At 48.3% G+C, this 23,276-nt stretch overlaps 10 protein-coding genes across 10 annotated transcripts; 7 read left to right on the top strand and 3 right to left on the bottom strand.

Annotated features, from left to right (window-relative positions):
- Positions 1-76: 76 nt before the first annotated feature.
- On the top strand, positions 77-546 carry N7533_000678 (uncharacterized protein; the record flags this gene model as incomplete). The annotated part of the gene is made up of 2 exons (XM_057097328.1): positions 77-430; positions 520-546. 2 exons carry the CDS (start codon positions 77-79, stop codon positions 544-546), a joined length of 381 nt encoding a protein of 126 aa, XP_056965821.1.
- A 2,301-nt stretch (positions 547-2,847) lies between these two features.
- N7533_000677 (uncharacterized protein) lies at positions 2,848-3,482 on the top strand (the record flags this gene model as incomplete). Its single annotated transcript, XM_057097327.1, has 2 exons — positions 2,848-2,922; positions 2,985-3,482. 2 exons carry the CDS (start codon positions 2,848-2,850, stop codon positions 3,480-3,482), a joined length of 573 nt encoding a protein of 190 aa, XP_056965820.1.
- A 1,054-nt stretch (positions 3,483-4,536) lies between these two features.
- N7533_000676 (uncharacterized protein) lies at positions 4,537-5,394 on the top strand (the record flags this gene model as incomplete). The annotated part of the gene is made up of 1 exon (XM_057097326.1): positions 4,537-5,394. One exon carries the CDS (start codon positions 4,537-4,539, stop codon positions 5,392-5,394), a length of 858 nt encoding a protein of 285 aa, XP_056965819.1.
- Positions 5,395-6,830: 1,436 nt separating this feature from the next.
- On the top strand, positions 6,831-7,907 carry N7533_000675 (uncharacterized protein; the record flags this gene model as incomplete). Its single annotated transcript, XM_057097325.1, has 1 exon — positions 6,831-7,907. The coding sequence occupies one exon, from the start codon at positions 6,831-6,833 to the stop codon at positions 7,905-7,907; it is 1,077 nt and encodes a 358-aa protein (XP_056965818.1).
- A 720-nt stretch (positions 7,908-8,627) lies between these two features.
- N7533_000674 (glycosyltransferase family 31 protein) lies at positions 8,628-10,039 on the top strand (the record flags this gene model as incomplete). Its single annotated transcript, XM_057097324.1, has 2 exons — positions 8,628-9,688; positions 9,730-10,039. 2 exons carry the CDS (start codon positions 8,628-8,630, stop codon positions 10,037-10,039), a joined length of 1,371 nt encoding a protein of 456 aa, XP_056965817.1.
- Positions 10,040-10,561: 522 nt separating this feature from the next.
- On the bottom strand, positions 10,562-12,399 carry N7533_000673 (cytochrome P450; the record flags this gene model as incomplete). The annotated part of the gene is made up of 4 exons (XM_057097323.1): positions 10,562-10,715; positions 10,770-10,936; positions 11,033-12,172; positions 12,304-12,399. The coding sequence occupies 4 exons, from the start codon at positions 12,397-12,399 to the stop codon at positions 10,562-10,564; spliced, it is 1,557 nt and encodes a 518-aa protein (XP_056965816.1).
- Positions 12,400-13,697: 1,298 nt separating this feature from the next.
- On the bottom strand, positions 13,698-15,238 carry N7533_000672 (polysaccharide deacetylase family protein; the record flags this gene model as incomplete). The annotated part of the gene is made up of 4 exons (XM_057097322.1): positions 13,698-14,017; positions 14,081-14,166; positions 14,236-14,488; positions 14,617-15,238. The coding sequence occupies 4 exons, from the start codon at positions 15,236-15,238 to the stop codon at positions 13,698-13,700; spliced, it is 1,281 nt and encodes a 426-aa protein (XP_056965815.1).
- Positions 15,239-15,922: 684 nt separating this feature from the next.
- N7533_000671 (DEAD/DEAH box helicase) lies at positions 15,923-18,193 on the bottom strand (the record flags this gene model as incomplete). The annotated part of the gene is made up of 9 exons (XM_057097321.1): positions 15,923-16,251; positions 16,326-16,474; positions 16,543-16,736; positions 16,792-16,943; positions 16,993-17,072; positions 17,129-17,492; positions 17,542-17,677; positions 17,737-17,794; positions 17,850-18,193. 9 exons carry the CDS (start codon positions 18,191-18,193, stop codon positions 15,923-15,925), a joined length of 1,806 nt encoding a protein of 601 aa, XP_056965814.1.
- Positions 18,194-19,154: 961 nt separating this feature from the next.
- Positions 19,155-20,828, top strand: N7533_000670 (pantothenate kinase; the record flags this gene model as incomplete). The annotated part of the gene is given in 5 exon segments (XM_057097320.1): positions 19,155-19,376; positions 19,577-19,786; positions 19,800-19,860; positions 19,917-20,433; positions 20,498-20,828. 5 exon segments carry the CDS (start codon positions 19,155-19,157, stop codon positions 20,826-20,828), a joined length of 1,341 nt encoding a protein of 446 aa, XP_056965813.1.
- A 977-nt stretch (positions 20,829-21,805) lies between these two features.
- On the top strand, positions 21,806-23,168 carry N7533_000669 (uncharacterized protein; the record flags this gene model as incomplete). Its single annotated transcript, XM_057097319.1, has 3 exons — positions 21,806-21,823; positions 21,959-22,301; positions 22,354-23,168. The coding sequence occupies 3 exons, from the start codon at positions 21,806-21,808 to the stop codon at positions 23,166-23,168; spliced, it is 1,176 nt and encodes a 391-aa protein (XP_056965812.1).
- Positions 23,169-23,276: the final 108 nt, after the last annotated feature.

Below are 23,276 nucleotides of genomic sequence, written 5' to 3'. Positions count from 1 at the left end.
TTTCAGCTGTCTCCGAGTCCATCTCTGATTTCTTTCAACTCACAGTTTCGCAACTTTCAGCTTATACACGACCACGATGGCTGAAGTCATCGGTGTTGTTTCTGGCGCATTAACTTTCGCAACCGTCGTCGCGCAGGTCACGAAGTCAACCATACAAATCAAAGACTGCTGGGGCCAAATACGCGACGCACCGGAGGACCTAGAGCGACTGGTCCGTGAGATCGATATCTTTGGTCTAATTCTGATGGATATTGAGGAGGATTTGTCAAAGGACTCAGTCGCTGGCGTTCTGAAAAACAACAACCATGCTCTCAAGAGCTTTGAACTCTGCAGAGAAGCTGCTGTTGATTTAGAGACTGCTTCAGAAGGTCTGATGGCTGAAATGCGGTCGGCAAAGGGGTTCAAAAGGTCATATGCCTCGTTGAGGGTGGTGATAAAAAAGGGCAATTTTGAGAGATATCGAACAAGGCTGACGAGTGCAACCCGGTTACTTTCCTTATCCCAACAATGCTATACAAGGTTTGCGAGAATGGCTTCGACTATTGAATTGGGCTGAAATTAGTAGGGCTCTCATTCAGGTACAACCTGAAATGTTTGCGGAGAAGCTCTTGAATGAAAGGCATGATATTGATCTTCAGACACCTCAGAACAAAGATGGTGTGGCTTCAGACCCTTTAAATGATTTCAAAGTTTCAAATGGCAATACTGATTCGATGATTATAAGAAAACTCTAATGCTTGTGCTTGCTCGCAATCGTCTTCATCTAGAAGTATTACTCGACAATCATATAAGAATGACTATTTGTGGCGGCTTGCGCTGCCCTCTTGGCTAACCTCAAAATGCTTGGAAGTCGCGGGTGCGAGGTCTCGCACTGGCTGGCAATGGAATGTGAAGTCTTACAGGATACACCCATCTGTCTCCGAAGTTGTATCGTGTGCGAAGTATAATGACGTTAAAGGCCTACAGCGATTCATCTCATCTGGGGAAATTTCACCTATTGACCGAATTGAAGATGGAAGAACATTACTCGAGGTTAGTGGAATGCCCAAACTATCTTTCAATAAGAAAACATTATCTCAAGACCAACCAAAGCTTGCTATACACACGCGTGGGGTTGAATCGGCTACATTACTTTTGGACCAAGGCGCAGAACTGAGTCTTTACAACCATCAAGGGTGGAGAGTAATGATTTTAGGCATCATTTTCGTCTTTGGTGTGAGATTGAGCCTTACTCCAGTGCTCCGTTTGCTTCTCAAATACACAAATGAAGCCTTTGATGACGAGGAAGAACTTTTTTGGGACTCATTATATGACTTCCACGACTCTGCCAAGGACTTTGCTTTCCTGGTCGAAACCCTTTTTCCATCATTTTACAAAGTTCCTCAACAGAGACGCAACAAGGTTGCCTGGTGTTACCTTTCTTCTCGTGTCTTTTTGAAATTACCACACCGCTGGAAATACGAGTCAGTTCCCCAATTTCCTCATCCTGGTTACTATGTGGTTGTTCAACAGGACCTGTCCTTTTGGGTGATGTATGATTTCTCAAGTCTCCCTGAAGTCTTGCGCCTCATTTTCCGTGGCATTGTATTCACAAAATGTCCTTCGGAATTTGATTCATACTCTGAATTTCTCGCAAGCTACGAGATCCTCAATTTGCCAAATAAGGTCTCTAAAAGGCTTGGAGAATACCAAGTCTATCGGCATGCAGATGACCAGACTTATTATAACTCAATGTTCCGGCTCTTTCATGAATTTCTAGTCGGCGGCCTCGATGTGAACCATGTCGATGATAATGGATCTACGTTGTTTGGTTCATTTTGTGATGGGGTTTTTGCCTATGGTCCTACAGCCAAGGCCATTGCAAAACATAATTCTAGCCTGAGATGTTGGTTGAAAGACCTCCAAGCTAGCGGAGTAAACTTGAGGAGCTTTGGAAAGGCACAACATCGGCTGTTCAAGGAATCAGGTGGACCGATTGACTACTATACTAGTTCCCATCCCGGCCGTTTTGATTTAGTGCGACTAATAGGATTCTCACATGGGCCTTCGCCAGAAGACTGGGGTTTATGGATATATGAACCCTCCGATCATTTTGCTGGGGAGTTTTGGCATATGATTGAGCGGCGGATAGAGATACCAGGAGGGTGGTCATCTGATGTACACTTGTTTTTGTGATTATCCGCAGCTTTGATACCCTGCTGATCAATTGGGGTCCAAAAATCTCAAAATGGAAATTGGTCCTGAACCACGATCGCACAGCTAAACACTATGCCAAGAAAGCTCCCAGGGGCGTAATTCTTTCTCAGATTCTGCACTCTGTACGCGGATAGTATTTTCGGATAAATTTGCCGAACCCCCTTGAGATGTACCCTGAAGACTTTTGGGTTTAGTCTCAGCCCTGGTCCCCACAGCTCGCACTCGTTCGCCCAAATGACTCGAGTGGAGACACAATCCCCATGAATCAAGATCTACAGGGTCCAAGCTTCTCATTCGCCGATATTATTGGATGATGCTGTCTGACAGACTAGCACACTCGCATTCGATCTCCCAAAATGATAATGCGGCTGTTGTGCAGTGGATCGAACATCACATTCAGAATCCCGATTTCATAGTTCTCAACTTCATCTATTGGTTAGACGGCTTCCGAAGACAAAATTCTTGATATCTGGCGTGGCGAGGTGAAGAAATTAGTCCCAACCTTCAGATGACGGTGATGTCGTTCTTGCATTTCCTTGAAAAGGTATACCCTGGATGATCGCTAGATTGTGGCTCAAATATAAAAGCAACTTGGAAATCTTCGATTCTTTTTTTTTACAAACCAGATAACTCATCTCAAATTTATCAAAAATGTACTACATCCTTCAAAACATTGCCCTCTCAGCTCTTGTGGCTCTTTCTGCCGTTGTTTCCGCAGAGACCATTGTGCGTCTACCCCCCTGTCTGTTCCAAGGTTCTTTGTGAAACCATACTTACCAACTGGAAAGAATGGCGGCCTAAATGGTAACTCATGTCCTAGTGACTGGACTAATATCCAGTACAAAGACACTCAGAGATGCTGTTATGGAAGCCTGACTCTCGAATCCAACGATCCCTACTGCTGCGTCCACAGTTTTTCGCTTGCCAACAACTACCTCGAAGATACCCAATCCGACTGCTTCCCATTCTGTACCGGCACTACCCGTGATCTTCCTACCACGACGAAGTTCGGTGCATCCTGCCAGACCAAGATTGCTTTCACCACCAAGGACTACTCTAGTCTTGTTTCGGCGGCGTCTGCGTCGGTGACAGGAACCACGAAGTCTTCAGACAGCGATGCGACAACGATGACTACTATAACTGGAACTGGAACCGAGACTGAAGCTAAGGCTACTGCTGCGGACAATGAATCGGAGACTTCTACGAACATGGCCGGGCCTGTTGCGACGGCTGAGGGGCTTGCGCTTGGAGGTGCTGCCCTGGCTGCAGCATTTTTTGCGCTATAGGTGCAAGTGCTGCAATTGCTCATTTGAATCTTTTCAATCATTCGTAAGCTCAAGCTTGAGCTTATTTAAGTGTGTGTCTACCGGCCTTGCAATGAGCTCAAGTTGTCAAATAGCACATTTAAATGTTTCACAGCAATTATTAGTATTCAATAAGATTTCAAATTGAAACGATAAATTGGCCTACTACCTCATTCTACGAGTAACTGGTACTATTTTGTCTCTTTTCAAACCCCCCCTTTCCCTCCAAATATGCCAGTTCATCAATCATCCCGCTGCTTGAACGATGCGGGGAGAGTACTAGCTGGATCGTACATCATGATCCACCCCGCACGCCATTTCCTCAGATACGTTACGTTCATAATACCTATACACTCAGGTACTTTTGATAACTTGAAATATTACCTAGCTTCTGAGCTGATGCCAATTAAACTTTCTCTGTAGTCTTAATCGAATTGATGCTAGCTCAAGCATTTGATTCCATGCCCACGGAATGCCTTAGTGTCTGCAAAGATGGTAGCGGCCTAGATCAGAGGGAGCTTAGACCGTGTTGCCATTGAATCGGGCATCGTGAAGCCTCATTCTGAAGCAACAGAGAATACTGAAACGCTTGTTATTGAAAACACGTAGGCATTTGGTGTGTATGCAGTGCACGAGTCCCTTTGGTCCTAAGGGACCGTGTTTAAAAACATAGGCTTATCTGCAAGGGACCGGAAAATAGGGTTGCATTTTCATTGCGCGTCTTATGCCAATTTCATCTTCTTTTTCCATTCGATCAAGTTTCCCCGTTTTCAAAACGGATAATCTCCGTCTTCTCGACACCAGGCGTGCATAGCGAATTGGAAAGCGTGCCAAGAAAACCTCGTGTCTCTACCTCGTATAGATCATTTCAACCACAGTCTAAAATTCTTGGCAACTTGTCCAGAGAATGATAGCTGGCTGCATTACAAAGTTGTAAAATTTACCATGTTTTCCCTCATTGTACTTATTAGTAAAGGATGCCCACCCATGCTATATTCCCTATGAATCTTCTTCGAAGTTCAGGCTAGTACCTATCATGCGCTTCCCCAGAACTCTGCTCTTGCTTGCAGTAGCTCAGCCCTCAACCGCATGGCTTGTCCAATACTACGCTACAGAGGAAATTAGAGATGCCTGGGGATGGGTGACCAAAAAAACCACCGTCTCGCCAGTGGTGACAACCGCTCCATTGACAGTCTCGCCGACCTCCACCTCCACGGCGTACTCTACCCATTATCTTACCAGAGATGACGGTGGTTACTACCGGATCAATGTCACTACGGAATATCTCGTTTTGCCAAATATTACCAACCTTCCCATCTCGGGTTTCCTCGAGTGGGCCCCACCCGTTCAAACCGAGAGCCCATCCGTGACGACACATTATTATCTGCCCGTCACATTAAGCAACCCTGCATCATGCACCAAGACCGAATTCACATATACAGATTCGGCTAGTGTCTCGCTTCCTAAATTTTTGAAAGCACAGGCGACGGAATCGAGCATAGCCACATTCGTATCGACCTATGTGTCAACCATAAGCACGAACTTGGGCGGACAAGAAGTGACCACATCAAGATGCGACGTTTATATGAATAACAAGATCGTTCCTATGAGCTCTATGGATCTCATTGATTATGAACGGTATCTTACTGAGTGTGTGGATCCGCGACGATCAATGTGTACAAGTAGTTCAGGTGGAAATACTGAAGCTACGGGAACTGGCGGCTGTTTTGGGGCGTATCCGCCTACCGGAGCTGCCAATGGAGCATCTGCTACTACTTCAAATGGAGTTTCTGGAGATCCGACTCAAACTGGTGCCGCAACAACATTGGGAAGCTCAATAACTCTACTAAGCATTCTTGCTTGCTTTTCGGCTTCTTTGATGTGCTGGTACTAGCTACGCTGACCATGATGTTCTCCCGCGGCAATACTGCGATGATAGTAATTGTACAGTGGTTTTAAAGTCCTGGCTAGTAGGTTTTATAGTAGTATGAACTTCCAAGGTGGAACTTGAAGTCGAGTACGATTTATTTCCATTTAAGGTAATGATCAAGATCATAGTGTCAAGATGATCCCCGAACCACCTGGGCATCTTCAAATTACTAGGTCAAAACCATCACCAATCCTCCATTCCTCCCAAATGCTCCTACCCTGACATAACATGACTCTAAAAATAGAAAGGTTCAGCCCGCACGAGGCATCGACCTAGCACGCTGACCACATAGACCAATCATATTGAACTGGTCTGACGATCTAGAGCTTATCCTACAGTCTAGTTTCCCAACCAGGTGGAATTTCCCGAGTTGAACAAGGGTCTTCTGGGCACTGAGTGATGAAAATTGTATGTACGAAGTGACAATGTCGCGCACTACCAAATCGTCATACTAGTATGCAACATTTAGATACGAGGTTCTGTGGAAGCAACTCACTGGCTAGCGCTAGGCTACAACTAGATTTACCGACAGCAGTATTTTATTTGGATTAAGCATCATTTGATCTAATTAAAAACAAAAGTCTGGGCGAAACTAAGCCAATCGGGATATAAACGGGTCGATCCTAAATCATTTTGAGGTTCGTTTTTGATTTTCGCCGAGCTTTCCCCTCCCGCTCTCGTATTAGACAACTCTTTGTTCAAACCGTCGACTGGTGGGGAGCCCGGAATCTTAATGTCAGCTGAGCCTCATCGACATTTCAAACGTGCGATCCACCTTTCACCTCCCAACAACAGTCCTGTCTTCCATGCTATCTACCACGAATTGTGAATGTCATCGTGGGGACGCAGTCCTCAGCCTCTCGGCGCAAGATTAACGGATTTTCGGCCCCCATTTGTTCAAACTGAAAACTTGCACTACTCTTGGGGAAAGCCCAGATCTAGGGAGCATATTAGGAAGCTGTGACCTGATCAGACCTCCTGTGATACATGAGATGCAAATTGAATATTGCCAGCACCGTGCCTGTGCTCAGAGGTCATGCCAGGTGGGTTTTTCTTCTCCATGTAGATCCATTCCATAACCCCATTTGATGAAGTTCAATCTGTGAATTATGAATATCATGAACTTTTAATAACATTACATCTGCCTTTAGACCGGAAAACGGCGGGAGACTAGCCGCCTACGATGCCAACAAGTTGGAACCTGTCATAGCAAGGCGCAGAGTTCTACGACTTCAACCCCGTCGAGCGTCGCCTATAGTGACCACCCCGCATCCTCCGAGTCTGACCTTTCTCTCTCAACATGTACAGAGCTCTCTACATCTGTTGACGAATGTCTGTCTCCGTCACTAGTAGGCAAAGCCGTTGCTATCCAGCAGCCTCAGCTGGCGCACAGCTTCGTGATGGCCTCCTTCCCTTGCTACTTCAAAATCATGGAACCCCGCGTTCCGATGACCTGGATTGACTATATCACCCAGCGACCCACTTCAAACAGCTCATGCTTCGACTGGGCCGTGCGATGCATGACCACAACCTATCTCGGCAGTCTTCACAACGACACCCGATATTTAGACGAAGGACGGATGTATTACTTCCGTTCCCTCCGAAACCTATCAAGACTACTGAGTGACCCACAAAAGGCCGAATCGGACGAGGCCCTCTCAACCGTCATCATCCTGGGTGTTTTCGAAATGCACGCCTACACATCTCTGGAGGGGTGGAAACATCATGCGCGGGGACTTCGCACATTAATGCAGCTCCGAGGCCCTCGCCTCCACGCAGACGGATTTGGGTGCAATCTATACATGGCCTGTCGGAATACCCTTGTGACAGCCGCCCTAGTCTGCGGCGAAGCGTGCTTTCTAGAAGAACCAGGATGGCAGAAACTGAACAAGGATCTAGCTACCAGGAATGCTAGGAACCCTAACTCGTCGGTCCTGGAAGACATCGCGGAGCGTGCTTTCCGAGAAGTCGTTAAACTCCCGGGCTTCGTGAAGCGGATTCGTGAGCTCGATGGGTTGCCAGTGGATGCGCAGGACCGCGAGAGATCGGCGCTGTTTCGTATAGTACTCGCCACGCGTGCGGCTATGAATGGTATCTATACTGAATTCAAAATAGCGGCGTCGAGCGTGCGAGCGGGCTATGAATCATATGACGAATTTGTCGGGCCGGTCCCACGGGTTTTCTTTGATAAGTTTGCTAATTTGACTATCCGGGGCGTACAGTCTAGTCTTTTGCTGCTTAATTATCTGGTTATACTGTTGAATCCATCGCAGCAGTCTGCCGCAGAACTTGAAATTCGTGATATAATGGGGTCGACCCGAGTGGAAAACCGCCCGATATCCGATGGCCGTGGTGGCAAAGATTTTCCCTTGTCTTCCACTATTACATTACGGCCTCCGGATGGACTGAGGCTGAAGATTGAATCAAAATTTATGCCGGAAACATCGCAACCCCCCCACGAAAGACTGGATGGATGAGATTGCGCTGTCGATGGGAATGGAAGGGGTATCTATATCTTTGTTCAATTCAAGAGAGCTAGTGAAAAAATCATGAACTAAACATTTATTTTCCACTCGTGCTGGGATTGCAAGATAACTCTTGAATTGTGCAGAGTAACTTACTAGTTAGTAGATGTTCGTATAATACTATCATGGGTATCATACTACCCACAACAATCATTGTTCAATTAAATTCAAAATGATCAATCAGACCGAGCCTGCTAATTCAAATTCAAATTAACCAACTCCGTAATTATAATATCACCTTCCGGGCATTCCCATTGAATGACCACATTCCGATGCAATCAGGGGTGGATATGCCGAGTTCAAATTGCGGTAGACTTCCCGTGTGGCTGGCGATCGTCAGTTTAACTTGAAAGTGCAGTTGAACTTGAAAGGAATGGTTTTCAATTGTAATACAGTACTACAGTGGCATAAAATAAAATAATATAATAGTATACTATAAAATATATTACAGAATACTAAAGGTCTGCTGCGTAGACTGCGAGACTGCGCAGACTGTAGTGCCAATTAGAATGTTAAGTAGAAGCCTAGCGACGCGTCACAGCCACCGTGGCCATCCAGCAACGCGGCCTTGTCGATCCCCTCATCCCTGGCCGTCCTGCAGGAGACCTGTGAACCTGTGACCTGTCTCTTCTCACGATGACCTCCAGGCCCGGCGACTGATTCGTTATGAAAATGGTCCCTCGTCGCCGCTTCAGCAGACGCTTCGCCGCCCTCGTCGCTGCGGCCGCCCTCTTCTTCCTCTACCACATCTGCTCCCTCCACTCCTCCCTCGCCCCATCCTCGTCATCGTCCTCGAGTGCCGGCACCGTCGACCCTGATCATGCCGGTGAACCCGCCCCATTCTGCCCGTCCTTACCAGGAATTGAGGATGTCCTGGTCGTCATGAAAACCGGCGTCACCGAGTCGAAAGAGAAGGTGCCCATCCACTTCAAAACGACTCTGCGCTGCATCCCCAACTTCGTCATCTACTCCGACTTCGACGAGGAGATCGAGGGCGTCAAGATCCACGACGTTCTGCGCCACATCGACCCGGACGTCAAGGAGCGCGTCGCCGACTTCAACATCTACAATCGCATCGCGGAGAACGGGCGCAATGGCCTGGCCCAGGACGATTTCGCCGACGAAGCCAACTCCGCCATCGGGAAGCCCAACAACCCAGGGTGGAAACTGGATAAATGGAAGTTCCTGCCAATGGCGCAGGAGGCGCTCAAGCACAAGCCCGATGCGAAGTGGTACGTCTTCATGGAAGCGGACACCTATGTCTCGTGGCCGACCCTGCTAGCCTGGCTGGCCAAGTTCGATGCGAAGAAGCCCTGGTACTTGGGCACCGAGACGCAGATTGCGGACGTCATCTTCGCCCACGGTGGTTCTGGCTTCATGGTGTCGAACCCCGCACTGCAAGATGCGTCGGATCAGTACACTGCGCGCCGCGCAGAGCTAGATAACTACGTTGACAAGCACTGGGCAGGCGACTGCGTTTTGGGCAAGGTCCTCGCAGACGCGGGCGTCAATTTACACTTTACGTGGCCGATTCTGCAGAACTCGAATATCGGTGAGCTGGACGAGTTCACGAACGAGTTGTACCGTCTTCCTTGGTGTTATCTGGCTGTTGCCTTTCACCATCTCAGCTCTCGCGAGATCGATCATCTTTGGAAATTCGAGCAAAGGCGCTGGCACGATGTGAGTACACCCCGAGCTATCTTATCCCGCTCCATTTTACAATGTACTAATGCGTCATCCCGAATAGAAAAAACAAGCGCCTGCTCCTTCACAGCGACGTCTTCCGTGAATACATCTACCCCGATATCGCCTCGTTAACAACAAGATCGAGCTGGGACAACCTCTCAAACGAAGACCAGCCCTTCGCCAAAACATTCGAAGACTGTCGTGAGATCTGCGAGGTCGAAAAGACATGTGTGCAATACGCCTGGCGCGGTGGGGAGTGCTACACAAGCAGTCGCCCGCGGCTGGGTAACTCGTCGCCTAGCGGAGACTCGACGTCGGGATTCATGACCAGCCGTATCCGCGAAATGATGGATAAGAGTGGTGTCTGCCGCGCTCCCGAATTTGGAAGTCTCAGTTAAGACCTTCCCATCCAACTTGACTTGTTTGTGTCAGCATACCTGCTTTAATTTTTATGAAAATCCGCCATGATTATCGTTTGTTTTGCGCCTGTGGGCTTGGATCGAGGAGACTGTATGAGTACACGTGACAGGACAGGACATCACCAACACCAACATCACATTTTTCGCATCGTGTATGGCCGCTTCTTTCTTTTTCTCTTCTCTTTTCTCTTCTCTCTTCTCATTTTCTTTCTATTACGTTGGCTGGTGCCTGGATCCCTATGAACGATGGATAAACCTCCTATTTGGACGGGCGTTGGCGGAAAGATTCGATACATGATATGTGTTTTTGTTTGAGCTTGATTGACATTGGACTAGAACAAACTGTGAACAACAGATCCGATTGGACTTATGATAGAAAAATACTATGCTTATGCCTATGCAACACGTTCAATTTGACAAATGCGAGAGCCGAAATGCAGAATCAAAAATACCGCACATTCATGGTTGCGATAAACCGGTTATAACCACCATAGAACGCGATCAGGTTCGAGGAGTAAGCTTAACCATCAACTCTGGCTTCTCCCACAGGATAAAAGCATCCTGGTTCATCCAGTCATTGCTCGCTGGGTCCAGTTCCATATCGAAGTTGAATATCATGCGCGCGAGGATAATGCGCATCTCGACATACGCAAGGCTGGAAAGAATGGAATGTCAGCTTGGGCCTGAAAAGGGACGTTGGGATACTTACTTTCGTCCGATACAGTTGCGAGGACCGAAGCTGAATGGCTGCATGACTGATCGTTTGTCATTCACATAACGAGGATCGTCGAGATGGCGCTCAGGAACGAATTGCTCTGCGTCCCTGAAGTTTCTTTCAGAGTGGTATGCAGCGAGGTGAGAGACCGAGACAACAGTCTATAAATGGTAACGCAAGTTAGCAAATATCGCAACCCGCCGAGCACTTCTCCGATAGCTGCACATCTCTTCTCCCAATGCAAGGAAATCACTCACCCCTCCAGGAACCCAATGCCCCTCAATCATATCACCCTGAGCATCAACAATACGCGGAAGACCACCCGGAACAGGCGGATAAACCCGAAGCGCCTCCGTCAAAACAGCAAGACAATATTCCAATCTATTGCAAGAATCGAAATTGATCTCCTCATCCGAGTTGAACGTAGACCGAATCTCATCCTGCAACTTCGCCAAAACACGCGGATTCTTCAGCAGCAGATACGTCACCCCGAAAAGCAGCGTAGCCGTCGTCTCTGAACCCGCAATAATCAATGTACTCCCATTCGAAACCATCTCGTCAACACTAAACCCCTTCTCCGTCCCACTATGCTTGAGAATATTCGCAAAGAAATCGGGCCGCTCGTTGGACTTCTCCAATCTACCGACGACCTTTTCCCGACTAAGCTGGTTATGCCACTCCTTCTGCGCGAAGACGCGCTTCGGCGTGATAAGTTTGACGAGATATTTCGAGCCAGGCAGTCGCCGCGAGATATTCGCGTATGCGCCGAATTTGGCGCTGGAGAAGATTATCTTCACCCAGACGTGGTAGGCGGAGTTCTTTAGGCAGTCGAATGGTTCGCCGAAGGCTAGGTCGCCGATTATATCGAAGGTTGCGAAATTGTACCAGGCTACTAGATTCAGCGGCTTAGTCTTGCTCTGGCCAGCCTGGGCATTTTCTGCTTCCGGTGTTGAGTTCTCGCGCAGACGCTGGATGAGCAGATCGATGTAGCCTTTTATGATGGGTTCTTGGCTGCGCAGTGAGCTGTCTGAGAATGCGTGGGAGAGGAGGCGGCGGAAGCGCGAGTGGTCTTGGTCGTTGGATTGGATTATACTGGCTCCGTTTGAGACGGTTGGTGGGTAGAATCGGTAGTCTTTTTGCTTTTGGCCGTGGCCGGTGCGGGTGCCGTACATTGTTTTCCATGCGTCGCTGTCGATGAAGGAGAGCTCGTCTGGGGCGACACGGACGACCTCGCCGTATTGGTTGTGAAGTTTTTTTAATCGTTGGGCGTATTGGCCGCTTATTGTGTTGCGCATGTAGGGGATTCGGGTTGCGGCCATGGATTTGGGGCCGGGGTAGTTTGCCAGCGGGTGGAAGTAGATATTGTAGATTATGAGGAAGAAGTAGTAGGTTGGGACCTGGTGAGTGTAAGAAACATTTAGTTATCGATGTTCTGTGTTCAGATTCAAGTTGATATATTTTGGGAGAGTAGAAAGTTTTGATCATGCATCAACTTTGAGTCAACTTGATATCCAGGACTTGAACTTACCAGAGCGAGTCCTATTCCTAACAAAGCCCACATCAAAGATGTACCTCCCAAGAAACCATCCCCATCGAAAACGGCGAATCTGGGAATAACAGCCATGATCCTGAGCAGAAACCTTGGAGTATCCAAAGCTTGTTCCTCTGTGATCTCTCCCAAGAGAAAAGAAAGCCCTGAACGGCCGCTCCATCCCCGATATAAATACCATAATTTCCAAGCTCCAGGCCGTCCTACCCCTCTCTTCCATGGATCCCTGGCATCAGACAACACCTCGATCACTTAAATCGCACAAAGCTACCGCATAAGGACCGCGGGAAAGGCCAATGCCCTCAGACCTCCCCACAATCTGCACGGCATAAACATAAATCTTGGAAGCCTAGCGCAGCTCGTATCCTTTACTAGTACTTAGGTACTTATGCAGCCGGCCACTAGTATCCGGGCTTAAACTAATCCCGTCCACCTTGCAGGAAGTGTCAGACTCTTATCCCGCAACTGTCAAACCAGATTGGTCGATTCAGTCGTGGATACCATGCAACCACCAGGACGAAAATCCCCGCACCCAATAATTCCGACCCCGACAATTCTCCGAGTAAATAAAAGTCCTTCCTATGATGGCATCCGGATCAAACATACATATCTGGCTTCGCTCTGGGCCCTCGCAGCTCCAACTTCTCCCTGGGTTGGCACATACGTCTCCATGTCGATCAGGGTGGGACATTGTCTCAGTGGCAGACGGGATGGGCATATGATTCGCGTGACGGGGATACTAGTGTTACAGCGACAAGCTAATATGCACGACTTGACCCACCTAGCCCCTTCCGGCCAGTTATGATGCGGTAGTTATGCGTGAATAAGAGTCTTCGTGGAAAGGACGGCATCTTGCCTTTTTGTGCAGTGCACTATGGTGGCATTACTTTGTGGGGCGGCATAAATGCGCACTCTGCGAGCGAGGGAAATGCCACGTCTACTAAATTGTGGGCTGGGCTGGGCTGGACTGGGCAACTTTGCCTTGGTCGTTGGGCTTTGGAAAGAAAAGAAGCCCTCGGCCGGCACAAGTATAGGTATTATGGGAAATGACTCAATTTGCAGGTACTAGTCAGTACTTCAAGTTGTCATGTAAAGACACGGGTAGACTACTAGTAGGAATAGATAGCAGAGAGATTGTAATTTACTAGGCCTGGTAAGTACCAATACTTGATCAGAGTACAGCATGCGAAATGCAGAAATCTGCAGTAAGCCCTCAATACTTGAATTGCAGAAGACAAAAAAAACCGGATTGCTTAGGTAGAGAGCCATACGAAGAACGTCGTGTAGGATAAGGATATACCACTAGCTCCAACACCAACTCCAACTGTGACCACTCAAACTCGAACGCCAACACCAACCGAAGAAACCCGCTCTCAAAGCGCCGGGCTAAAAGGATCCGCCAAGCACTGGTCAATACGCATGATATTATATCCAAGAGCCTTGACATGCTGGATAAAGTGGCGAAGGTACCTAACAGTCGACGGATTGAGGAAGTGCATCACGGCAAGATTTCCACCCCGGGCCACACTCCGGTAGAAAGCGTCAAGCTGTTTTTCCGGCGTGGTCGTGTTGGCCCATAGCCAGTCTTCCACGTCCACGCTCCAGTTAACGATGAAGGGCTGTTCGATGCGTTTGGCTAATTGTTGGCGCATGCGGGCGCCGACTGTTCCGAAGGGGGGTCTGAAGTAGCGGGCTGGGCGGTGTTAGACAAATAAATGCGCGGAAATGAGCGCGGATAGGACCTAGATTGACTCACAGGATAGATCCAGTCTTTCTTTGAAGACTCGGATGGTGTTGTTGATCTCCTCATCGATCAATTCCATTGTCGGGAGGGCTTCCATTCTTGGTGTCATTGTTAGTATTCTCGTTGATATTTCAGATATAAAATTCGTCGTAGATGAGATAACTTACTTCGGATGGGTATTAGAGTGCAAGGCAACTTGATGTCCCTTCTTCATCATCTCCTTGTAAAAGCGGGTGAAGTTGGTCGTCGAATCTTGTAGTCCAGCACCAACGACAAAGAATGTGACTCGAACATCTTCCTCGTCCAAAATTCTCATGACCTCCTGCGCAAACTGTGGCTGACCATCGTCAATTCCAAAGGCAAAAGAGTTGGGCACACTGCAGCGCAGAACCAACTGGCCAGTCTGTAGTTTCCGAGGAACTGTGAAGTAATTGTTCGCGGGGACGGAGGCGGAACCGAAGGCACAATTTCGACGCGGTGGAGGGTGACCGTTTCGTTGGTATAGAAGCCTGTGAAGGACACAGAGACAACCCTTCTCTTATCGATACGGAAATGGGACAGGGGGATGTATAGCTCTGTTTTTGGAGGAGAAGCTGGGCCATGGCCACCCTTGTCTCCGGGCGGGTCAGGCGAAGAGGGATGGGAACGTCGTTGGGAGACGGGTCTGGTCAAAGGAAGCCCGAGAGAATCTTTTGCATCACCATATTCATCATCATCCGAGGAATCTGATCCAGTTCTCATGACATAGCGGGATGTCTGGACACTGTCTGGTACACCGGGAAACGGGGCACGAGCGGCGGAACACTCGATATTGTGTTCATTCAACGAAACAGTGAACTGATCGCTCCCATCGAATACAACATGTAAAAACTGGTCTTGCCATGGTAGAAGGCTAAAGCAGCCGCGGGTCTCGAATTGGGTATGATAGTTCTGGTCGGGATCAATCGGGAAGAAGGATATAGAGCCCGGTTCGTGATGTATAGTAAGATTCTCACCATGACCGTGCCAAAAGCCTAGGTCATTGTGAATGGGGTCTTGGAAGGTGTCGATCACCAGAGATGGAGTCGTTTGCTCAACGTCTCGTAGTTCGAGCTGGGGCTCGGGTCGGAATGACTGGCTGACATAGCCTAGTGCTGCTGGTAGGAATGGTAAAAAGTAGACGGGTATCATGATGCTGCTTCAATGATTGAATAAAGATTTTCCAAATGAGTATGGTGTTCAGAAAGGAACCTGAAAAAGAGAAGTGGATGTGGTAAACGATGAAGTGTGGATGGTTGGGAAGAGGGAGATACTAGACTAGTAGAGAGAGTCAACGAGGAAGGTGGCATCGGTTCAACTCAATCACCTTCAACCCGGACTCTAAAATACAAGCATGTACAGTATTCAGGATGCCTACGATTATGGAATTATTGAAGTAGAAATAAGAAATCTGATTCTGTTGCTAACTGGGGTGGATTAGATAGAAGGAATAAATGCCCACAACACTTAGGTCGATCATCAAAGTACTCCCTTCTAGTTCTGCCATGGAACAAAGACCACCATACAGAGTGACACGTAGTCAAAGAGTGCACAAATCAGAAACGTGCCCTCGGGTCTTGCAGTTGTCTCTCCCGTATGACCATAACCACCTAGCCAGCATAAAAATGGAAGAGGAGAAATCAAGAATCAGATGTGGAAAACCGAACCTGAAAAAAAAAGAAAAAAGATAAACCGAATAGAAACCAAATTTGGCTTCTGAAATTTTTTTTTCCCACCGAGAAATATCGCCAGACTCAAATGAAAGGACACAATAACAGAAATCAAATTGGTTTCGAAATCACTGTTCGTGCCAGGATAAATTACCAGGCGGTATTCTCAGGAGCCTCCTCGGGGGGGAGCCCAAGGGGCATATTCGGCATAAGTGGCATCCTCAGTGGTAGCGGCATTGTTATCACCTTCCTCCTCCTGGCCGACTTCCCCATTCTCGTTGTTTTCCTCGTTGTTGTTCTCCTTGTTGTCCTCGTTGTCGGTCTCATCATCGTCAAAGGTGAGCTTTCCCTCGGACGGAGTGAAATGCTCCAAGAAGTCGGGAACAGTCTGCTTGCACTCCATGAGAATTTTGACAAGGTCGGGTCCGAGATCCTCATTTCGTTCGTTGTAGAAAGAGGTTGCAATGCCCTCGTTTCCAATGCGCGCAGTCCGTCCTGTCGAGGGTCAGCATTACTCGTGACACAGATATATTATCTCCAGGCACCACCACGTGAGAGATGGAACTTACCGATTCGGTGAACATATTCAGTAATACCGCCATGAGCAGTGCTTGGAAGATCATAGTTGATGACATGCATCACATTTGCGATGTCAAGGCCGCGAGCAGTCACACCGGTAGCAATCAAGATAGGGCATTCGGCAATTTTGAAGGAGCGGCTATCGCGAGAGAGTCAGAGAGTGAGATGTGTAAGATATGAGAAAGAAAATCAAGTTAGAGTACTCACATTGCATCCTCACGCTCACGCTGGGTCCGATCCGAATGGATCGAGGTAGTTGGCAGGCCTGAGTTGTAAAGGTAGTCATCCAAGTAGTCGACGGTGGTCTTGCTGTTCGCAAAGATCAAAGTGCGAATGGGAACCATGCTTAGAAGCAAGTCAAAGACGGCCCGCTTCTTTGCTCGGTCCTCCACAAAATGGACCTAGAGGGTCAACGAGGTCAAATGAAGGCAAGGTTGTCAAAGTCAAACTACTTACGATCTGGGACACATTAAGGTGCGAGCTTCCGGGACGACCAACTCGAATACGAATGTGGTCGGTCGACAGATACTCGCGAGCGAGCTTTCGGCATTCCTTGTTGAAGGTCGCCGAGAACATCAGGTAGCGATGGTCTTCATCTTCGTTGACATCTGTTTAGGGTCAGCGATAGTAGTTAAAGGCGAAATTAAAAGCACTGACCGCCGCCCGACATAATCTTCTTGAATTCATCTTCCCAGTCCGATTGGAGCATCTCATCTGCCTCGTCGATCACAGTGTATCTTTAGAGTAGTCAGTATTTGCATCTTACAAGACATGAGTGGCGTGAGAGACTTACCGGACTCGACGGAGGGATAGGACATTGGGCTGAGACATGAAATCTGTGATTCGGCCAGTTGTACCGATCAAGATGTCGCATCCTTTTCGGAGCTCATCTCGTTGATACTTGGTCGGAGCGCCACCATAGACAACACAGGGGCGCAGCATGGAGCGATAACACAATCGACGAGCCTCGTCAAAAATCTGAGTGGCTAGCTCACGGGTCGGGCACACAATCAAGACCAGGGGCTCGGCACAAACTCCCTGTGTCTTGAGATCGAAATTGGGATCCGTAACGTTCGGTCGGGAAGCCGCCAGCTTCTTCGCTTTTCCCATCAACTGTGAGAGAATGGGAATGAGAAAGGCGCCGGTTTTTCCAGAGCCTAGACAAGTTAGCTGTATACCAATGGGAGTTGAGAATTGTCTACCAACCAGTTTGCGCAATGCCGATGATATCTTTCCCACTAAGGACCGAGGGAATAACGTAGCATTGGATCGGAGTGGGGTGCCGATAAAGGCAGAGCTCCAGATTCTCAACCAGGACAGGGTGAATCTTCGCAGCCTCCCACTGGATATACATGGTCAGTAAGGTGGATATAAGTACTCAAGGGTCTCAACAGCACTTACCGATGCGGTAGGGTAAATCCGCTCTTCACTCTCGAACATGACAGTGATCTTTTCGTACCTGATTAGAAATTATGGTTAGCGAGTACAGAAACTGAGGGATCAAAGGGACTGACTCTTTGATGCGGTGACCCACACGAGCGAGGTTGATATTTTTGAAAAGCTGCTCTTCAAGTTCTTCATTCCGAGGGCCAATATCGCCCTCTTCACCACACCATTCGTATCGACTGGCACCTCCAGCCCATTCATAGTCGTCTTTGCGGGCGACTTCGTCATATTTGATGGCCACACGATCTGTCCAGCCTTGTTTGCGAACCTCCTCATGTCGATACTCAGATCCCAGAGGGGGCTTGAGCTGAGTGACAGTTTCTGGCTCCTCACCAGGACCTCGATAAGCGTCAGAATTGTGGGCGTTCGAGACATCGTCCAGAGCACCGGGAACGTGAGCGTAGTCGTCCATGATGGAAGTCATAGTCAGCTGTATGTGGGAATCAGGGATGAAGTGAAGAAAGAAAGAACCAGGTTAAGAGTAAGGAGAGGGAATAGAAGAAGGAAAGGAACGAAGGTGAAGGCAACAAAGCAACAAACGCGGATGGCCATCGCACCTGCCAGTGGGAGAACCGGGTACGCACCTTCCTCATGAGCACGTGTTGGCAAATACAGTCCTATAGTAGTACTAGTAATAGTTTCTAGATATATATTGGCATACAGTACTCTACTGCTAGATACTGTAGTATTTTTTATATTGAAGACTCTTGAAATTTGGGAGAATTTGAAAAAAAAAGGAGAAAGATATCCAGACTTACTAGATCTTGACCCAACCCTTGGAAGCTAAGATGTAGTTCGATGGAGTCATACCTTTCTTGCTATTGCTGGTTACAGTGCATCATCGGTCTATTATATCTAGAAACTATGAGAATTAATAAAAATCTACCTTTTGAGCCCTCGTCTATCTTCCAGAATAAATTCGATAAAAATAAATAGAGTGCGGTTTATAGTTCCTTATGCAGAAAACCAGTGAGTCCCAAAGCGGTCTAGCGTGTACACCGGAGACCAAACTCGCCAGTTGTCACACTACTCTACTGCCACTACCACTACTACCAATTATCAGCGTGGCTGTGATTAATTCCAGGCTACGGAGTAGACTGTTCAGATATACTATTACTTCTGCTACAATTATACTACTAGTTTCAGTCAATATCACCACTACTATTCCTCTACTCTGGACTATACTCAACTCTCGGCCCTCGGCTCGGTGATGGTCAGGTCAGGGTCCCACTGTCACTGCCACTGCCACTCCCACCGGTCCACGGGCCACCCGGGTAGAAGGAAATATACGCAGTAAGCCTGGGCACGGCCTCTAGCTTCCTCCCAGCTATCCCAGCTACTCCTTCACCATCCCACCTCTTCTGTACCATACCATGGCTCCCGATCGTGATTCCGATGGCCGTCGCAAACGGCCTGCTCGCCTAGAGGAGGCTATTACCAACCCCGGTGCTGTCAAAATCAATGTCAAGGGCGCCTTTATCGTCGACGATGAGCTCCGCTCCCGTAGCCCCGTTGAAGCCGAGGGCGTGCACTATGAGAACAAGGACATCCGGCTACCGCACCATACCGGAGTCGTTAGCCATGTCGCCGTTGATGTGAGTACACCCCTGTGCTGATCCGACCGGCTGAAATGAACTTTTTCGGTCTCTCCTTTGTGGTCGTTGTATGCCCCGCAGCTGCGATCGTTCACCCCGCAATTTGCGGAGGATCAGTGAAAGAAAAAAAAAAAGAGCCATCCCGCCAAAACGGATATTACAAGTGGGATTGAGACTGACTGTGTTGGATACTCCTCTAGATTGGCGGATCCCTAATTAAAATGGTCTATTTCACCCGTGAACTCGACGCGGCGGATAATGGCGGCCGCCTTAATTTTATCAACTTTGAGACGCACCGGATTGACATTTGCATCAATTTTATTCGCCAATTGAAGGAGGAACATGCGAAGAATAACGGGTCAACCAAAGATGGCCTATGTGTCGTTGCTACCGGCGGGGGGGGCGTTCAAGTTCTATGATAAGCTTAAGGAGGCGCTGGACGTCAATATTCTGCGAGAGGAGGAGATGGAGTGTTTGATCATCGGTGAGCCCTGTCCAACACCCATCCGGCTGCAAATTGGCTAATATTGAGTTTCCTAGGCCTCGATTTCTTTATTACCGAGATCCCGAACGAAGTATTCACTTACAATGACACCGACACAGAGCCCATGCAATTTGCCGAGGCTCGACCGAACGTGTACCCCTATCTCCTCGTCAACATCGGATCCGGCGTCTCAATGATCAAGGTCTCCGGTCCGAATAAATTCCAGCGCGTGGGCGGCACACATCTCGGTGGTGGTACTTTCTGGGGCATCATGTCTCTTCTTACCGGGGCCAGGACCTTTGACGACATGCTGGCCATGGCGGATCGCGGGGATAACAGTGGAGTCGATATGCTGGTTGGCGATATCTACGGCATGGACTACAGCAAAATCGGGCTTAAGAGCACCGCCATCGCCAGCACCTTTGGGAAGGTCTTTCGGTTGAAGAACGCCGCCGAGCAAGGCGCCGAGGATGGCGAGGGCCTGTACCACGACGACTCGGAACACGCGAACGGCAATGGGGGAGTCAATTTCCAGCACGAGGATATGAGCCGAAGCCTCCTCTATGCTATAAGGTATGTCTACCAAACAGTAATCGCCTGTGTCTATACTTCGAATGCCCCGGCTAACAATTCCCAGTAACAACATTGGCCAAATCGCCTACCTCCAATCAGAAAAGCACGAAGTCAAACACATTTACTTCGGCGGCTCCTTCATCCGCGGCCACCGCCAGACAATGAACACCCTCTCCTACGCCATCCGCTTCTGGTCTAAGGGCGAGAAGCAAGCATATTTCCTACGCCATGAGGGCTACCTCGGTGCCGTGGGCGCTTTCATCCGCCGCCAGCCGCAGAACTGGGGTCGGAGAAACAGTCTCGATGAGGTGGTGGCACCGCAGGCGGTCCGGAACCTTGCCCAAAATTCCGTTTTGAATCAGAATGAGCAGAACGGCGCATCCAGTTCTTCGTAATCGGTCGTTACCGCGGTACTGGCGACTCTCTCCCCCTCCCCCTCCCCCTCCCCCTCTATTTCCCTCCCTCTACCCTATTCTCTCCCACTACTTACCCCTTTCTCCAAAACTTCTCTTGAGTCAACTCGATACCCCTCATTGAATGTATACCTTGTCATATCTCACCCCGCACACATTGGCGGTCCCGAGATTTGGATTCTGGATGTCTGCTCGCTTTAATAGACACATGGTTGTGGCCCGGCGTGGTCCTACCCCGATACGCATTGCATTTCATTTTCTTCTTTCCTTTCGCTTTCCTTCTTCTTTCCGTTTTCTCTCGGAGACTGCCGTCTTGTTCCTACCAAAAATAAATTACAGACCCTTGTATATGCCATGGTTCTGCGAGGCTGTCGGATGGCCCAAGGATGTCAGTTGTGTATAAGGGGTGAATATGGGTCTCGGAAATGAACAGGATAGTCCCTGTGCCCTAAAAATGCAAAAATAAAAATTTAATAACAATTAGAGTCTATCGTTCTTAATCTCTCTCGAACTAGTAGCTAGTATGTACCTTGATACTGAAGGCAATGATATCATACTAGTACCCATGCCAACGGCATGATATTTTAGTATGACAATCGTCGCCAACAGTCCTTTCTAGGCCATTCGGCCTGGATGACGTACACTTTATATTTTTCCAGCGCTCAAGTTGTTTGCTACTTTGCCCACTGGTACTATGCGGTTTGTCAAGTAAACCTCATGTTTGCTGATACCTAGGTATGGCATAATGTCTTTGTTCCTCTGGAGATATCCGGTAAAATCACAACACTAGTAGATTTATATCCTGTGCCCACAATCGAAAAGACACACCTCTCATGGCCCCCTTCCTCTCTTTATCAACCTTTCGAATACCAGTATTCTCTCCATTTTCCCCATTGTGTCTTGTGAAAGCTTGTGGTCAACAAAATCTAGCTCGACTGCCCGTACAGTACAACAGAATCATGGCAGTAACTCAAGGTGTTAGTTCGAAGGCAGGGGTAGTTGCAAGTGGTCATGCAGAAAAGGTATTTCTAAAAGCTTGGTTTCTATGTTCTTATGATGAAAATCTTAACATATTCCTACCCGGAGCTCAACTAACTGATAATAAACTCCAGGCAGAGGTTCAAGCTCAGAACTCTGCAGCTGATCAAGATACTAGAAGCTCTGTACACGAGAACGAGGATGAAGAACAAGATGGAGAGGAAAATGAAAGTGATGAGGAAGAGGATAGCAGCTCCGATATCATCCATGAGCCGAAATCCTCGACCAAGGAAAAGCAAAAGCCAACAGAAAACACCAAGAAAAGCAATACCAGAGATTTAGTCTCCCACTCCATCGAATTCAAAATAGAATGCCTGTACGGGGACCCGGAATCTCTTCCAGACGAGGCTATGCATAACCTCAACGACCACCACGAGATAAACCCAGACAGCCCCCCCACCAAACTCGAGCCGCAGCGTTCCACTAAGAGGGCGAAATTTCGCCTGCAATCGATATTATGATCCGGAAGGAAACGAGCTTGAGATTTCTGTTTTCCGAATCTCGGCCGCGAGCAAAGATTCCGGATCTCGATGGCACATGAATTACGCCTTGCAGGTCCCGCATGCAGCAGGGGAGACTGGCGAGCCGATCGTATACACGAGGAGCATCTCAAGGGCCTCGGGAAAGATGTCATTGGGCTATGCGTGGGATGGTCAAGATCAGCAATTCGCCGCAGACCCATGCGCAATTCGCTTCTATGTTCCTGAGAAAGCGGCCAATGATGCGAAGGAGGACTATTTTGACACTGCATTCTTGGATCTTACGGAAAGTCAGCGTGAATTTATCATGCAAGACCTGGAGCAGAAAGCTAGGGGTCGCTCCAAGTGCAAAGAAACTGCTCAATTCTCCGCAGTAAAGCCTGAAGTTTCTCGGATCGGGATGCGCCGGCCTGAAAAGAGGCTTAAAACAGAAGGAGAAGCCGTCGTTTTGAAGGAAGGCTTCGCTGCAAGGCCCGGGGCGATGCCGAGACTTCTCGGTTCGGCTCGTGTGAGACTACTCTCTGAGGAGAGTGATCACGCCCGTGTTTTCTCTTTGGATGGCTGTGACATCAAATCTCTCTTCGGAAAAGCGAGGGAGTTTTTCGGCGTTAAGGACCCGGAAAAGGAGATCTCTCTGGTCTGTAGGGCTCCTGGGTTGGGCTCGCGCAGGTATATCGGAGAGGATTGTGAGGATGAGTTTAGTTTGCTTTGTCACGATGTGCGGAAGCTTTCTATTGCGGAAAGCGGATCGATCGAGATTACCGTGAAGCCTGCCGCGCCGGAGCGCATTCAACAAAGTGGTTAACTTCAAGATCAAGTTTTTGACCAGGATTTTTGAAAGTCGTATTTGATTTACTTAGGTAGCTTTTTTTACTTAAATTGCTAGTTGTATCAGATTCAAGGTGCTAGTATA

The sequence above is a fragment of the Penicillium manginii genome (assembly GCF_028828005.1).
Source record: "Penicillium manginii strain IBT 31320 chromosome Unknown utg000001l:1.0-3466041.0:1.0-3467806.0, whole genome shotgun sequence".
Classification (NCBI taxonomy): domain Eukaryota; kingdom Fungi; phylum Ascomycota; class Eurotiomycetes; order Eurotiales; family Aspergillaceae; genus Penicillium; species Penicillium manginii.
Note: the sequence above shows the minus strand (reverse complement) of the source record. Positions and strands in the feature narration are given on the sequence as shown.